Source organism: Ambystoma mexicanum, chromosome 10, assembly GCF_040938575.1.
Source record: "Ambystoma mexicanum isolate Mex_15411 chromosome 10, UKY_AmexF1_1, whole genome shotgun sequence".
Classification (NCBI taxonomy): domain Eukaryota; kingdom Metazoa; phylum Chordata; class Amphibia; order Caudata; family Ambystomatidae; genus Ambystoma; species Ambystoma mexicanum.
Genome location: NC_090932.1, coordinates 1,632,025,724 through 1,632,043,718, shown reverse-complemented (window position 1 = coordinate 1,632,043,718; position 17,995 = coordinate 1,632,025,724). Strand labels below are relative to the sequence as shown.

Genomic DNA, 17,995 nt, shown 5'->3' with positions numbered 1-17,995 from the left:
AGTGTCTTAGGGAAAACACCTGTAGTCATAGTTAGAAGAACAGCTAGGTGCTACCGATCAGTAGTTTACAAACAACCCTTTAGGAACGCATGGGGCTGGGAGGTGGTGTGAAAAATCAGAGATGATTCTCTCCAGAAACCTGGTCTGGGAGCCTCCTCATGTGCCCAGGGAAAGGCAAACACTTCCTGATCCCGAACACTGGGGTGGTGTACTGCGCGAGGATCCCATGAGGTATGGAGGGACAGAGCAGGATGACTTGGATAACCCCCTAATCCAACTTTCCCTGTAATCCCACCCTTTTGATGGCTTTTTGCAAAACTGTGGAAATTGAAAAACCTAACTTTCATGAGAAAAACTACAGGTCCCAGAATCCTAAAGGAGCTGAGACAAAGAAGAGGGCTGAAGAGGCATGCAGGTATAGTGGTCAGGCAATCAAGCCTAGCAGCAATTGTAAAAGTGAGGCAATTGAGCATAATGGCTCACACCAGAAACCGGTTAAGCAAGCAGGGAGGCATAAACGGCCCCATGCAAAGAGTAGTAGAAGGAGCGGAGAGGAGGACTGGAAGGCTGGCTGGAGTAGCAGTAATAAAGAAGAGGCAACAGGCTGTCATATCATGTGAAAGTGTCAGGGTAGAAAGGATAACGGAGCGTGGAGACAACAGATTCCACCTGCAAGCTCTGAGAGAGTCCTTTTCTGTCAAGACGTGCAGGAGGCGGAGTATTCCCCATGTGAGCCGCGTTGCAGTGCTTGCAAAGCCGTGGAAGTGCTGCAGGAGACTAAGGCCAGCAGCAGAAGGCGAGCCGAGGCTCTCAGGAGAAAAGGAAACTCCCACAGCAAGTGGCCGGACCAAAGACACTCGTGCTGGAGAGGGGTGTGGGTCCCCCAGCAGGCCATAAGTATCAGAAGAAGCGGAGGAAGTCTGGGAAGCAGTGTGACCCGCAGGACCAGTGACACTGCAGCTGGTGAGTGAAACACGGAATTCAGGTGCACTGCGTAACCCTTGCCGGTCACTGTAACCAGCTCTGAATTAACTCGCATTGGAAAGTAATGCGAAAAAAACCCTTGTTTGTTGTATTGAAAGTTTTTTCATCAATGAAGTAGCAGCACTCACATATAACATTGAAACGGCTTGGATGCGTGAGAAGCGAACATTCTTTAAATTCATTGTTGATGTATCCAAGTTTTACAATGAAGAAGTTCTGTGTCTCTGATTAAGTCAGGTGAACGCTTACCAAACTTTACCAAATACAGAATTGTGGCTATAAACGAGTTACAAGCAGCATAGTGAGAACTATAACAAAGGGAAATTGTGTATAACTAATTGTCACTCGTGAAAGAAGCCCGAACGTCATCCTTTTGTTGTCATACGGGAAAGCAAGGTTTTGTGTCAACTTTAAACCTTGGGAACCCATTGAAAGAAAACATGCGTGGGCGCCATTATGTTTTCACCGTGAAGTCTAAACTCTGCATTATTCCCAGAATTGACATTTCAACGATTTTAAGAAGCGAAAAAGGCCAAAGGAAAGAACATGCATTACCCAAGCCAGTAGACGACCTCTTTGCAGAGTGAAACCTGTTTTGCCCAACAGTACAGAAGAAGATAACTGTGTTATAAGGCTGCTAGTAGCTGCTTGGCATTTGAAGCAAATACCCCATTGTTATGTAAAGCTGAGGAAGTGGCACAGAAGCTTTTTGGCAACCATTTCAGCGGATACCTGGTGGAAAGGATGTGTGCAAAGCTGGGGAAGGGGAAATTACTGTTTGTGAAATGTACCCCGAAGTAAGAAACACCCTTTGGTCCAACAGAATACTAAAGCTAAGAGGAAAAGAGTCCTAAAAAAAAGAGTGCATTGCCTACTTGAAGAAGTTGAGTGGTTGGTTAAACTGTACTTAAAGTCATAAATACCAAAGCAGTAGTATTTGCACTGGAACTGTGGTGGTGTGTACAAATTGTCAGTAGATGTTCTATAGAAGTGATATTGTGCTATGAATGCAAGTTGACGGTACTCAAAGTGCATACAATAAGAGTGTGGAGGTTGGAATTAGAAGAGCCTGACACATATACCAGCTCTAAAGGTGTAATTGAAGAAGTTGTCAAGAAGAGTGCATTATTGACATTTGAAGAATATCACACTTCCTTTGAAATCCGACATTTTACCTGGAAATAAATCGTCCTAACCAGGATTACCATTGGTTCTGTCCTTCTTCCTGGAAGTTGGAAGGGGATCTTTTCATACAAGGATATATATATAGAGAGGCTACTAGTTGATTTTTGTTTAGTGAACTTTGTTTTGACTTTGAACTTTTGAAGAACTGGTTTGAAACCTTTCTTATCTTTTGTTGAACATTTGCAAATGACTTTGACGTTGGGATAAGGGAATCTTTTCTCAGGACTGGAGAAAGCCAGAACGATGCCATGTTTATATTGTTTTATTCTGCTGTGTTGATATATTCATCTTTGTGTATTGGTTGTTTAGAGTGAGGACCAGTTTACACATGATGAAGAGTGTTCCCCTAGTCCTTAGTATAGGTAAGGAATTCCCCTATAGAGTAGGGCACACAGGGTGTTATTGCATTACCTTTTCTTTAATAAAATGGCCTCTTGAGAAATCTACAAGCAGTTGTTCGTCTCGCATTACTGAGACCCCTCACAGTGGATCCCAGGCCCGGGGGAAGTAGAGAGGAAAGGGACGGCCCTAGCGCCAATCATTCCCAGTCCCTTAAAATCAAAACCAGAAGCAGCCATTCTGACCATTATGTTTTTAAATAAACACCCTTGGACTTTTCATAAGAGTCAGTGTGGTTATTTGCGATGGGCTGCGGCATCACAGTGTGTTCTTTTGTGGAAATACAGGCATATATTGGAACAGCCAGCATTGACATAAATGGTTTTTACACTGGTAGAATACTGATATGTATTGTGGGCAAAGGCACCACGAAAACGGGTTGGGGAATGCTAAAAAAACGTCTCCTGTGTGACACTTACCCCATTTTGTCACAGAAGGTTCCCTGTAAAATGCACCATTTTAAGCCATTATTTTAAAAGAATTCTCGCAGGGGGAACCCCCACTCTCCTCCTTTGGTTGGTCCAAGCTCCTTTACTTCGCACATTCATATTCAGGGGAAATGACAGCCCGACCCCTCAATTAAAACATACACCAGCTGCCACTGCCCTCGACATGTCGAGTCTGTGCACAATGGCAATGACGGATAATCAATTGCTAGGTTTAGTTGTCTATTTTGACCCCAATACAAGTCCATTTGGTGATGGATTCAAAACGAGGGCTTATTCCACTAGCGCTCGAACATAAAAGCACCGCACTGACCTCCCCTGTGGCGCACTCCGTGGTGTTTCTAGTCGAAATGCAATCTCTGATCAATAAATAGAAATGCGAATAAATACAAGTTTTTCAGTGGGCTGTCTGCAAAGAAATAAAGAAACATCAGAGACAGTCTTGCCAGGCCCAAACCAACCTGCCCCAAAACCTACTTTATATTTCAGCTCAAACTTGTGTTGCTCTGCGTCATCTTGCTTCCAAGGCGAGCACGTTGCCCCGGAGCTATCCTCCCGAGACAACGAGAAGCAGTCAAAGTTTGGGCCTGGGGCATCAGGTGCCCCTTCTACCATAACTTGCTGGACAAAAACTTGGAAGCCCGGTCAAATCGGCTCATTCACTGAACTGAAATCGCTAAAAGTGGGGTGAGAGGCTGGGGGTGGCGTGTTGGTGGTTGCGCGTTGTGGCTAAGGTGACTTGCCGAGTTGACTTGACAGTCACTAATAAAACAGATGCCCTGTGGCTAACCCAGGTATCAAGGTGTTGTGGAATAACACACAGATGCCCCTCACCATAATAACCCCCCCTCACTCTGCCCTTTGCTAAACTTCTTTAGCCTGGCTTTTTGTTTTGTGTTGTTGTGTTATGTGTTGGTGCCTTTATGGCTATGGGCTTTATTTCAGCACGTTACAAATAAAATACATTAAAAAAATAAATAGATAGATAGATTAGAATCAAAAGCCCCAGTGTCACAGACCCTGCTCACCTGGACACTAACCTCAGCCCATAGTTCAACCTATGGCACATTAAGACCATACCGATGGTGAAAGGTGCTATACAAATGTCCATTAAGGTAACATAGTTCACAAAAACAAGAGAACGCTCGAACCAGCAGACCAGCACTTACTGAGAATGACAAGCAAGTAATAGACAGCCACTTAGCGGACCATGCAGACTCTCTGCACGCGCCGCTCTTTTGATATCACTCCCCGCTGGATCAGAAGGCCTCAAGCAACAGCCCAAGCCAGCGGGCCATGCAGACTTCCAACGCTCATCACATGTCAAGCCGGTTCCATCCTGACCCAGAGGGAACCAGGCTCTGACTGTGAGGGCCACTCAGCGGCGCTGCCCTCCGGCACAAGGCTTTTTAACGTCTCTGGCCGCTGCTGCCTTGGCAGGAGCTGGCGCCTTCTCTGTTGTGTGCGTGTGTAAGGTGCGTGCAGGTGTATGGGGAGTGTGTCTTGCGTGACTAGTGGTAGGGATTCACAGTAGCCTGTACCTATGAACATGAGAGTATGGGCACCAGTGTCTACCCGACAACCTCTCACTAGGGCGGGGGACGGCAACCTGCGCCACTCGTTTTGGACTACGACTCCCATGATCCCTCTCCATTGACTATGCTGGGTGCGAATGATAGAAGTTTGTTTATTTAGTAGGGTGCACCAAACCCATGGGTAGCCAGGCGCAGCAAGTAAAGAATACTCTCAGCTTAGTTACAACATAGTAAAGGTACAGTACAACAAGATAAAATAATTACAATATAGGTAAAGTACAAAAAAGATAAAACTAACTATAATAGTATTTACAGGCGAGAAATTAATGGAAGTGATGGAAATGGTGAAAGATACAAGTTTCTCTGGATATAAGGATGTCATATTAGATAAGTTGGATATTAAGTGTCAGCAGATCGGAGCCACGTTAGAGCCTTGCTTCTGAAACTAGTGTACGATTGATTTATTCTGAGGTGCACTGGAAGGTTATTCCAAGATTGTGCAGCTTTGACTGGGAAGCTACTCCCTCCAGCTTTGGACAGTTTAAATCTAGGTATCTCAAGGCAATGGGAGTTCATAGCTCTAGTCGGTCGCATGGACATTTTTCTGTTTATTCTATTCGCTAGATATGGGGGGGCTGCATTATTAAGACATTTGTGTGTGAGTGAGATAGTTTTAAGCAATATTCTGTCACTAATTTTTAACCAGTGGTGGTCTTTTCTGGAATTAGTGATATGCCCTCTATTGGCTAGGTTCAGAGCTGTCCTTAATGCATTATAAATTGTGGTCAAATGACGTTGGAGGTCCAAAGGTGGTAGACCCCTGCACTCTGGGTCTGCATTTCAGCCCCCACCTCATCTTTGCTTCCTTCCTCTGTACTGATAGTCGGTTTCCTCTTAATGGCGACTTGTTTCCTCATCGGCCCCTCCCACGCTGGTTTGCACCGCCTTGTTGCCCACTCTGCCTTTCCCAGATTTGACCACAGTCTGCTTTTCTCTAGCCTGGACCTCTCAATGCTCACTCTTCCGCCAAACTCCCAAGTCGGCACTTTCTCTGCCTCCTCCCCAGGCGGCGTTACCTCCCCCCCTCCCCGCACCCCCATCCTTACCCTGGGGTAATGCTCCCTTACAAATGACCAATGCCACAAGCAGTCTCACCATCGAATTAGCCTTGAAGATGGCCCACACTAGGCACAAGGGCACTGCATAGGGTTTGGAGGTGGAAGCATTGAAGGCACTATCTTTGGTGATTGGCAACACTTTTTTTTTTTCAAGCACTTATTTTCATTGCTGGCTATGGTATTTTAGGCGAATACAATCTAACTAATATACAAATTCTTCACAGGGGGGAGGGTCACATACATTAAAAGTTACTTTTGTGATCTTAAAGTCCCTCTTCAGGTCAAGCTACACACTAATACCGCTTCTTTGTGGGGCACGTGTTGCTGAAGCCACTGGTCTGAACCCCTCTGCAGGGCGGGCCGTGCAGGTGCTTCTCCTGTAGAACTCCTTGCCCCCATCAGCACCCCCCACCACCCCCAGCCATACAAGATTAAGCCATTGGTTAGCTCCTGCACCCTCTTGTAACCAGCCAAGTCCTAGTCCCCATTCCATTCCTATATATATCAACTTTTCTTGCCCCCCCACCACCCCACCTTATGCCTGTTTCATTCACACACAACCCTTCCGCAGCCCTATACCGGCCCACCTCCATCAGAATTTGTGAGTGTCAAGAGGCAGTTCTGTTTATCATGAAGACCATCAATAAATATGAACATATAAAGATAAACCGCACCACGTGAGCAGTGCAGGTGGCACCACGTGAGCAGTGCAGGTGGCACCACGTGAGCAGTGCAGGTGGCATGAAGTGAGCAGTGAAGATGACATGAAGTGAGCAGTGCAGATTGGCACCACGTGAGCAGTGCAGGTGGTACCACGTGAGCAGTGCAGGTGGCACCACGTGAGCAGTGCAGGTGGCATCAACAAAGCAGTGCAGGTGGCATCAACAAAGCAGTGCAGGTGGCACCACGTGAGCAGTGCAGGTGGCACCACGTGAGCAGTGCAGGTGGCATCGAGCAGTGCAGGTGGCATGAAGTGAGCAGTGAAGATGACATGAAGTGAGCAGTGCAGACTGACACCATTTGAGCAGTGCAGGTGGCACCAACAGAGCAGTGCAGGTGGCATCAAGTGAGCAGTGCAGGTGGCATCTGAGGGTACATGTACCATCTCTGCTGGCCTCCTATTATGGCGTGAAATGTGTAGGAGTTATCGGTGGCCCTGCCAGGCAAGTATATAAGTATTTGGAGAGTAGGCCTAAGAGGCGGCTGGGTCTCCGTTGCTAACGAGGTCTGCATGACAGTTGGGGAGCTCTGGCTTCTCCAACATGCCCTAGCAAGCGAGAGTACATTTATAACTAGTTAGTACATGGATGGCAGGTCCCTGGTTCCCTGGCAAGATGGGGACTGTGGGGTTTGGATGGACAAGAGTTAAAAACAGACCTCCTACGTATAGGAAACACCTAGGTGAAAATGTATCAGGTATGCAACTCCAGCATGGGAGGGCATCCTAACTGACCTATTAGGATAGTTGCTGGGGACTCAGCGATTGTGGCGTTGTTGGGCACAGACCTATGCACAGCCGCTTCTTTAGATTTGGGCACTAATCTCTGGTTCCTGTAGGAGAGAGTGTTCAAAGTAACAGAGCAATCATCTAGAGTTGTGTAGTTAAGACATGTTAGTTGCTCACACTGGCTGTTTCCAGCATGTCTTCGCGTCTCTGCCCACTGCCACCACCACCCTCCATACAGCCCTCAACATCAACCTGGAGTTTTTTACCTTATTTTGTGAGGTCTCCCTCGGTCTGCAAGCAGTAGCCCCGGCAGTGCCCGGCGGTTCACCGTGGAGTAATCTGGATCAAGTTCATAGCCCTCATCGTCAACACCAAGGCTACGGTTGTCGTCCTCCAGACCATATGGCTCAGGTTGGAAGCGCTCCGGCTGCGAGCGGTTCAAGTCCACGTTACTGCCAATTGGCACTTGGGGCTGGGCAATGGGGATATAGTTGTCCCGCCGGTTTGGTAATGTAAAGCTGCCATCCTCTGGCCGATAACTGTTCCCCGGCGTGTAGGCATAACGGGGGCGATAGTTCACGCCGCGGGAAAGGCTACCATAGTTCTCAGACAAGTCTCCGTAGCCACCATCAGTGCCCATGAAGGGGCGGTACTGCGCCTCCGGGCCATCAGGATAGGTGTCGCCGTAGCTGTTGTTGTAGGAGCGGGTAAGAGTTGATGTAGCCTGCGGGGTGGTGAAACGCTCCCCGTTCTTCATGTACCGCCGGTCAATGGAGTCTGTGTAGCTTCCAAGTGGTGAGGAAGAGGTCTCCAATAAGGGTAGGCCATCCGGTCCCAGCGGAACTTGGCGTACTGTCCGCGTCGTGACGGTCTTCACCATTTTAGTGACCTGTGGTGCAAGGAACAGGAAAAGGAGAAACGTTACAGGACGTCACACTATTATCATCTAGGTCACTGCTTCGATTACCACCTGGCACGGATTCAGTGCCCTTTAACATTTGGTGGTCCACAATATTTGAGCCACCATTTCTCTAGGCCCTTTAGGGTCAAATGCATGTCCTGTTCCGTTACAAGGGTCCGGCCTTATGGAAAATACATGAAACTTATATGGCAGACACTATTAAGATAACTGGATTACAAAGTTGGAAATAAATACCAGAACAGGAGAGTTGTCCAACTCCAGGCCTCAAGAGCGGGAAACATGTTAGATTTTCAGGATTTCCCTCATTAATATTCATTAGCTAAATTTGCATGCAATGATTCTGAATGTATGCACATTTTGTTCTCATGAATATTAATGAGGGATATCCTGAAAACCCATCTGGATTCCGGCCCTCGAGGCCTGGAGTTGGACAACCTTGGAGGCTATTATTACACTTATTGTGATCTTGATAGCGGGACGGCCAAGTGAGTTACTTGGATTGCATTAACTGGCACACGATTGTTGGTCCACAGCAGAGTCTCCCCAACATGGGCAATTTACTGGTGTTGGATGAAAGGGCAAGGTGTGGGGCATTTATGTGCCAGTAGCATTAGTGACCTTGGAGACTGCCAATGGTGGATATTGCCACTTACCCTGGATAGAAACCTTAAGCTGCAGTTAGGCCCCCGTCATCAGATGAGGATCAAAACCAGGATTACTAACTTGCTCTACTTATCCAAGCCTGAACGTTATGTTTCTACTGCAATGGTCTTGAAAGTGGGGTGCGGCCCCCCTAGTGGCACCCAAAGGATGTCCAGGGGGAGCGCAGACTCTTTAGAAAGGGATTAAGTTGGCTGTTTTTAATATCATAAAGGATTAAGATGACTGCTTTTAATAGAAAATATAAGCAGTAGACAATGCTGGGCCCCTCTGGACATCTGTTGGGGGCTCCTTAAGTGGCCAACCCCTAGTTGGGGTGGGCTCCAGAATCCATATTTTTTTCTCCGGGGCGTCAGTATGAAAATATTTGAATACCACTGTTCTACTGGCTATCAGAAAACTCCTGTAATCCCATGGGTTCAAGGAAATCCTTAATTTTTCTTTCAGAAATGTACTTTCCCACCACTAGCAAGGCCAGGCTGCCAGTCCCATAATCACCACAATGCTCTCTACCCGCATTTTGCATGGTGTGGTTTGCTTCACTTCGTCAGGGACCACACAAGCACAAACAAGCCTATCAAGGCGACACCCAGCCTTCCCTCAGGAACCCTTGCACCATCGCTCTTCTACTCATCAGTCCCTGGATCTATGTGTTCTTTCCCCACTCTTTATTTAATAATTGAATTCAGCACGTGGAGTTCATTATTGACCACCCTCTCAGCCAATCAGAACGTTCGCAGTATGGTCAATAACTACTGGTATTGAATGCATTCTGAACATTCTCGCTTCAAATGTAGACCGGGAAACAATTCTGTAATTTCGAGGCAAGATTCCTTTCAACTAAACGCTCCCTCTTTTGGAGGGTCTTCATTTTCTTAGAACATCAAGTTACTGCAACAAGGGGAAAACTAAAACTAGAGAAAAAGTTCATCCACTCTTTTAGAACAATCGTTTACTTTTACAGGGCACCTAATGTATGCTCATCTTAAACCTGTCCCAGTGAATCACGTTTGCAATTAAAATCATTAACTTTTGAAGCCAAGCTCGTTATTTAAATAGTAAATTAAATGTAGTTCGATTTTGTATTAACAGTTTTCGGGTGACTTTATTTGGTATTTTAATTTTTTTTTTTTTACTTCACCACTACAACTCCAAAGCCTGTATTGGTGGTCTCCGTACCAAAAAAAAACGAATTCGAAAATAACGAGTAGAAATGACTGAGTTTTGTGGTTCGAATTTTTCGAAATGTTTGCACATTAAAACATATATATAGATGGGGGTTGGGAAAGGGCATAACTTGAGTTATGGGGAAGGGGGTGGGGGTTCTCCCCCCTCATTATTAACAAAAGTTCAAAAACCCAAAAGTAATGTTCGTTTTTCGACCCAAAAAAAATCGTGGTCATTTCTACTTGGTTATTTTTTTCCAGTTATTTCACGGACATCCTGTATTGCTCTTCCCAGTATATGCTAATAGCCTTATAGACATTGTGAGGTTTCATTGTGGCTTTCAGTAATGACTCCATCCTCAACCCATAAGGCTATATATTGTATCCACTCCCTTGACTTATCAACATACATGGGTCTTAAGTTATATTTTAGGAAATAACACGTGCTGGATAATTCAGCTTTTACCAGCCCTCCTCCATATTTACCTGATCTGCAGTCATCTTGACTGTACCCCTTCCCAGAACATCAGTTTTGCCCCCATGCCCCCAGTGCTTGCGTCGCATCTTCATAAAGCACAGCTTGATGTACTGGCCTGGAAGTGGTCCATTTAAGCATGGAAGCTCCCTCCCAACTCTTGGACTCAGAACCACAAAGTGGGCCAGCGAGGGCAGCACTGAGGGAAGGGTCATTATCGCGGGATAATGATCTGCTGCGAATGTACAGCACCAGGCAAAGCGGAGGGCCATAAGCAAGGAAAGGGGCATTCTCTCAAGCGAAAAGCAGCCTTTCCAAGGTCTGCCCACCGTCAGCACATGGCGCCGGCAGCAATAAAGGTTTTGGAGTTGTGATATTGAAGAAAAAGGTGCCAGTTTAATAATAAATAACTAGATTGTAGTTATAAAGTAAAGGTTTTAATAGTAAACTTAATTGAACTGGAACAGTTTTGGCATGAAAATGTTTTAAGCACAATGATCAAGTGAACTGTTTTCCTGTACATAAGTGAAAGCTTTGTTCGATGCGTCACCTGTCACTTTTTCATATTAAATAAGGTTCCAGTGTCTCTGGATGAGCAGTTGCATGTCTGTCTCTTGAAGGGAGAGACATGTTTTCTGTTTCCCTGGCTGCTTCTGAAGTTAGTATGTATGGAGTGCAGTCAATACCCATATATACTCATACCCGGCGTTAAGCAGGCGTCGTCAGGAAGGGGGTAGATCATTCCTGTTTCAGGCCGCAATCTGTTGGAATAAATTACCAGCGGCACTGAGACTGGAGGGCAACTATCTTTGTTTCAGGAAAGCATTGAAAACCTTCCTATTTCTCTAAAAATATAACCTGAAGCACTACGCGCAGCCTTCTCGAGGGCAGCGGCATTCGTTCTGGAGGCTTTTGTGTGGGTTTATGCATCATCAGTCCCCCGCGCCCTGATGCGCGCGGGCTTTCGCTGCGTAACAAATATATAGACATAGACATACCAGTAGTTATTGACTGCATTTTGAACATTCTGATTGGCTGAGTGGAGGGCAATAAATACATCCACATGCCAATAGCCGTTCACGACTAGGGTACTTGTGTTTTGGCATAGATACAGGGCACATTTAACTAAAGGATGCCAGAAGGAAGGTATTGTAGATGAAGGGCACAGATCAAGTGTACACATTGCCTTGCATTGACACAAATCAAATTAAACATTGTGAGGATCACACATGGATCAGAAGACATGTTTCCGACCTATTAGAAGGCACATGGAAGGCCCTAGCATATGTACAGGACACAGCTTGGGAGTCATGAGAGAGGTACACACGCCCTAGCATACATGCAGGACAGGGAATAGAATCTATGAGGAATTGATATTGGTTATTTTTAGTACCAAGAAGTTTCTAAGCACAGAGCCGGGGTTCGAACCTGTGTTGCTCTGCGTCGTCTTGCTTCCAAGGCGAGCACGTTGCCCCTGAGCTATCCTCCCGAGACAAAAAAGGGAAGTTGACAGAGACCTATCATACACGTAGGACCAAGATTAGCAGCCTGTTAGAATGCACATGTGACCGACCAAGCATGGACATAGAAGACAGACTACAAACAACAAGAACACCACACACACTATGTGACATAGATAAAGGATACATAGACTGGCACTTGAAGAGGGCCATGGCATTGAAGTGCCATTAGCGAGCAAAAAACAAATGACTGCGTTTTGCAATCGGTCAACAGTCAATATTGCACATGAAGCAACGCTACAGCCAGTTAAACTAGGAGTGAGGGATTTTGACGAGTACACTGAGGGGATGACCATTTTGACAGGGTGGGCACCATCAGCTTAAATGCGTTTGCCAGGATCACACACTTTGGTTGAGTGCCGAAGCTGGAATTTTAAGCCAGTCTGAAACTTCGACCTTTGACTACATCGTTTCCCAGTTCTTGTGGCACAGCAACATGCAATTATTTGCAAATGTTTGGCCTTCATCTACTAAAACACCCTCTTTTGCAGGCCTTACTTGGAAAGTACACAGTCACATGACAAACCCCCAGGACCATATTTAATAAGAAAATCTTTATGGACGCAGTCTTTTTTTCTTTATCACAAACAGGAAGTATAGAAGTACCAGAATCCAAATTAATGGAAGCCTAGATCTGATCTTGATTAATGTTAAAGATGGAAACACACCTAAAAATAAACGGTTTCATAAAGTCACCTGCTCATAGCCATTGCTTTTCACTGTGTTTCAGATGGATTATTCATGATGTAAACTTTTTTGTGTCAAATTAGCAGACCTGAAAATAATCTTGCTAGAGACTTGTGGTATTTGGTCAGTTTGCTCCCGTCTAGGGCCTTTTTTAGGCGCGCAGCCTCAGGAAGTGAAAGGGCAGAAACATGGGCAAACAATATCGCCAGAATGCGAGACGGCAGCAGAAACCGAACCCAGGTATTAAGCGCGTTATAAAAAAAAACAATTAAATAAATAAATATATTTTCCGCAAAAGACAGCACAGTCCCGACCAGTGGCGAAGCCAGGATACGAACCGCGACACTGCGGCTCCGTTGCCTCATCGCCTCTACGGATTCATGCATTCTGCCATTCATTGGGGATGGGTGGCCAGGTTTACAAACCCTCTTTTGGACAGGCTGCCCTCTGCACCTGCACCGTCCTGGTGCTATGCTAGCTTTAGTGCTTGCTGTTGCACATGCATCGTTATGTAGCATTGTAGGTGTTCACTAATCACTAATATTTGCACATACCAGTTTAAAAATGCAAGAAAGAAAAGGCTGTGTCGGTCTTGCTGGGATTTGTCTGGGATTCGGGCTATGAACGCAGATCTCTGCACGAAGTGCTGCACCCACTGAGCTATTTTCAGAATCATCGTGGTATTCAAACGTAATGAGCTGCATTTCAACTGAGATTCGTGCACGTGAACCACACATTCGCCAAAGAAAGGTGAAAACTCTTCCCAAGTTGTGCGGCAGCGAGTGCACAGACCGACGGTACTACACTGAACACAGAAAGTATTGCAGGATTGATCACTCAGATTAGGGCAAGGCTGCCAACCACAGTCAGGCAGCAGAAAGCTCAGAATTCCACTAGCTCACTATTATAGTGCGACATGCAGGAGCCATTTTTCTTGAGTAAAATGTTTGCACCGACTTCTTCACATCATGCATGCCAGGTGGCACCACTTTCAGGGTGTGGACTCGGGGGGCATGCCCAGCTTTTCGCATCATTATGGCATCTCTGAGGTTGGCCTCTTAGTAACAGAGCTAGAAAATGTCTCATCCCCTTGTTTGAAAAACTGCACCAGATTCCTTCTCTGCGGGTCTCAAAAGTGCTCCCAGCACTTGCTTTCAGTCCATCAGTAGAGCCACTTCTTGCCTCTTGCTCATTTTGGGGACGCGTCACTGCCCATTTTTGTCTGTTCATGTTCTTCCCCTGGTAGCCAAGTGCTGGGCAACAGTTCTTTTCTAATTAAATACCCCAAACACTGGATTGACTCTTCACAGCCTTGTGCTGTGTTTCACACCTCAAAACACCGGATTGACCTCTCACTCCTACCTGCTTAGTCTTAAACTGCTTGTCTGCTTGCCTGATGTAGCCCCTCATTCCACGAGGCAAGGCTTTTCCTGTCTGCAGTAATTCCTACCTGCTTAGTCTTAAACTGCTTGTCTGCTTGCCTGATGTAGCCCCTCATTCCATGAGGCAAGGCTTTTCCTGTCAGCAGTCACTCTTACCTGATTAGTCTGAACTACTGCCTGCATGCCTGATGTAGTCCCTCATTCCACGAGGCAAGGCTTTTCCTGTCTGCAGTAATTCCTACCTGCTTAGTCTTAACTGCTTGTCTGCTTGCCTGATGTAGCCCCTCATTCCACGAGGCAAGGCTTTTCCTGTCTGCAGTAATTCCTACCTGCTTAGTCTTAACTGCTGCCTGATGTAGCCCCTCATGCCTTGAAGCGCGGCTTTTCCTGTCTGCAGTCGCTCTTACCTGCTTAGTCTGAACTACTGCCTGCATGCCTGATGTAGCCCCTCATTCCACGAGGCAAGGCTTTTCCTGTCTGCAGTAATTCCTACCTGCTTAGTCTTAACTGCTGCCTGATGTAGCCCCTCATGCCTTGAAGCGCGGCTTTTCCTGTCTGCAGTCGCTCTTACCTGCTTAGTCTGAACTACTGCCTGCATGCCTGATGTAGCCCCTCATTCCATGAGGCAAGGCTTTTCCTGTCAGCAGTCACTCTTACCTGATTAGTCTGAACTACTGCCTGCATGCCTGATGTAGTCCCTCATTCCATGAGGCAAGGCTTTTCCAGTCTGCAGTCACTCGCACCCGCTTTTCATAATTCCATGTCTGGTTTCCTTAATGGAGTTTACCTACTTGTTCCTGCACTTTTTTTAAACTTGTTTTTCATTTAATGTACCTCTCCACTTCTTCCCCTCCATCACTTCCCTCCCTCCCCTTCTCCCCTTTATCCATATTTCAGCCCTTGCACGTCCAAATCATCACACGACCTAGCCAGAACGCTTTTTCTTCCCTTTAGCCCCTTCCTACACTTCCCATCCTCCCCCTCCCCCCTGCTCTCATGCTATAGCACTTGCACGTTCCGAATGTTTCAAGACCTTTTAAAAACGTTGTTTTTGCTTATACCTTTTCCCTCATCCCTCCCCCTTCCCCTTCTCTTGATGTGCCTTGAAACAATGTTTTACTGTATAGTTTGCATTATAAATAACCAATAAATAAATAAATTATATATATCAGTGAGCTACAAAGCGCAAGCTGCCAGCGTAGTCATTTTGTGGTCATTCCCCATCTTCTTGAGGCTTGTGTTGTGACATCATTGAGTTCTATTGGTCGGCCTATCTGGACTGCAGTGACCGTTCCTCACCTCAGGGGGCAGCATTGCATCAGGTAGCTGCGTAACTTGGGAGGATCTGTGGTTAAGTGACAGCTGACGTAACCAATAAAAGAGTTGGAACAGACAGGATGTTGAGTTGGTAACTGAATATCCCTCCTAGTGGACTCCAAACTCTACACCTCTCCTACCACCCTACAAATCCCAGTCCCAGACAATGCATCCTAGCACCCCGGCACACAAGGCTCACACTCCTGGACGCAAAGGCCTGTATGCCCTTGTCACAGAACACCCATGAGCAGACCAACACAGATTACCCGGGTACTTGCAAGCTAAACGCATCCACACAACAGCAAAGCTAGCTTGCAGTTTCTTCCTCTACCAACTAACCTGAGCAACCACCTTCTCTTTCAGACCTAGCAGAGCGCCAAGAAACCATGCAAATGGCAGCAGTGCGGGGTATGAATAATGGTGGTGGGGCCAGGTGTGCAGTATTCGGAGGATGGACAGGAAGAGGACACTCTCACAGCAGCCCATTCATGGTGATGCCAGACGTTTATTGTTTTCGAGGCGCTTTAGTGAGTGTACGGCGTGCCAGCAGCGTGTTGTTGACCGTCTTAATATCTACAGCTGAGACTAAGGCAAAGAAATTCGGATCAGGGCCCCTAGGCTTAATGAACTGATAGAAATGAAGACAATTCACAGGCTCCCCGTTTATATATTTACTATGCACAGGTTAAGGAATTTAGTTGGAAGCCCGATTCTCCTATGAACAGAAATTGAATGGTTTGACACACAAAGGGTAATGGGTTTCATCTAGGTAGCCCAATGAACACCATTCACGCTTTTTTAAAGGCCACTTATGTGCCAGCACCACTCTTGTGCCAGGTGGATGTCCAATTTCTCTTACCTTGTTATAGATCTGTTTCACAGCCACCCTGCATGCAGCACACACTTCTTTGAAGCATGCATTGGTCATCCCTTTGTTGAAAAAGCCTTCTCTAGATCTGAAGGTTTTGGCCAACTATCGCCCATTTCCCTTCTACCGTTCTTGATGAAGGTCTTGGAAGCTCTCGTTTCTTCCCTCGTATCCAATGTTCTGGAATCTTCCAGTTATTTTGATCTATTCCAGTCGGGGTTTCGACGCGGGAGAGGGACCGAATCTGTACTGAATTCATAACCAGTGGACCCATATGCAGACAGAATGATAACATAACCTGGCCGTAAGAATATCATACTCTCCCCCCCAGGTACTAAAACGAAAATATTGGGCGAGTGTTGGCAATAAAAGGCTGTGGGATTTTGTTGCACAGTTACGATAATAACACAACAATCATAATTACAGTAATCATAATATGCAGTACTTTTGGGCATCGGGTCCCGAGCTTGCCCCCTCTGGCCTGTGCCGCCCTTCTTGTCCCACAACAGAGTGGTCACCGTATAGTGACCTGTCTTCTTTCTCTTTCTTCTCACCCTTTTTCTGGGGTGGGAGGGTTCTGGGAAAAAGTAGATAGACTCTGCGTATGGAAAGTACTCTTTTGTTTGGGTCCCTGTGCAGGGACCCAAACTGATTCTGTTTTTCTGCTGCCAAAACAGCTCCTTATATTGGACCCAGGGGCTACCCCTGGGTCCTTGTTGTGCCTGTGTGGGGTGGGGCTCTGTTGCCAGCCCCTGACCGCTGACGCCCACAGCAATTGCACCTTATGGTGCCTAACACATTGTTCCCTGCCTACTTCCTGCTTTTCCGATCACTGGTGCCTCACACCCCTTTCGGGAGGAAGGGCAAGGTGTTGCACCTGCTGGCGACTGTGTGTGTGCTTTGGGTTGGACATGCAAACGGAGGGGGGGGAGAGGGAGCAGCTGCATGTGTACTCAGTGTCATGAACCATCGAACTCGCCATTTCTGGGCCTCCTGGTCCCTGACACGTCGGGGATTACACTCCATAATACTACCAACATGGCTGCAAGCTCAGAACGCTGCTCACCAGTCTTCACGTTCTGCACAGCGTGCTCTATAAAGAGGCCACACCTCAGCGGCCCCGCGCATCTCAACGCTGCTGCTAGCTGTGACCGGACGTGTGCTCCGTACTCTCCTTGTACTATTCTGTTGTTCCCTGGTTCCTGGAATCCCTTCGTCCAATCTACCTTCCCTCCTCCTTATCCAGCCTTTCCCCGAATCCCTGCACCGCGTGCTCCTTATCCTTTTTTCTGAAATTCCTGGAGTTTTTCCTTGATCCCGGACATCGAAGCTGAACAAAATCTGGAAGCCGAGGACAGCCGAGCGGGCTTGTATAAGACCCGAACCATACGAAAGAAGACTCCTCCTAAAGAAGTCATCAGGCAACGTAAACAGGTGAGAAAGGGGGAAACCTGTGACACTCAGTGCTAGGGCTGCCCCTGCCCTCCCCCTTTTCTGGCAACCATGGGGCACAGGTTATCTACCCCCACCAGTTACACTTTGGCGCTGGCCAGTACTTGATGACCTGCTGTGCCTTGTGGAGCAGGGCGGTGTTGGAGCAGTCCTGTTAGATCTCTCAGCTGCTTTCGATACAGTTGACCACGCTACCCTAATCTCCCATTTATCTGCGGCTGACTTATCTGGCCAAGTCCTAAACTGGTTTAAGACCTTTGTTGCCGATAGATCTCAATCTGTTTCCCTGCTCACTTTTCGCTCTGATGCAGTCCCGCTATTTTGTGGGATTCCACAGGGTTCGGCACTGTCCCCTATCCTGTTCAACGTCTATATCAGACCACTTTTGCATCTCATCCAATCTTACGGTTCCGCCATTACTCATACGTGGAT

At 46.7% G+C, this 17,995-nt stretch overlaps 1 protein-coding gene across 13 annotated transcripts in view; it reads right to left on the bottom strand.

Annotated features, from left to right (window-relative positions):
* The window catches only part of ARVCF (ARVCF delta catenin family member), a 2,420,581-nt gene that overhangs the window by 255,265 nt on the left and 2,147,321 nt on the right, over positions 1-17,995 (bottom strand). For all 13 annotated transcript variants that reach the window (XM_069620022.1, XM_069620031.1, XM_069620027.1 and 10 more), the window contains one exon: positions 7,381-8,003. In XM_069620022.1, coding sequence (XP_069476123.1) covers positions 7,381-8,003 — 623 coding nt within the window. The remainder of the gene's footprint in view (positions 1-7,380; positions 8,004-17,995) is intronic.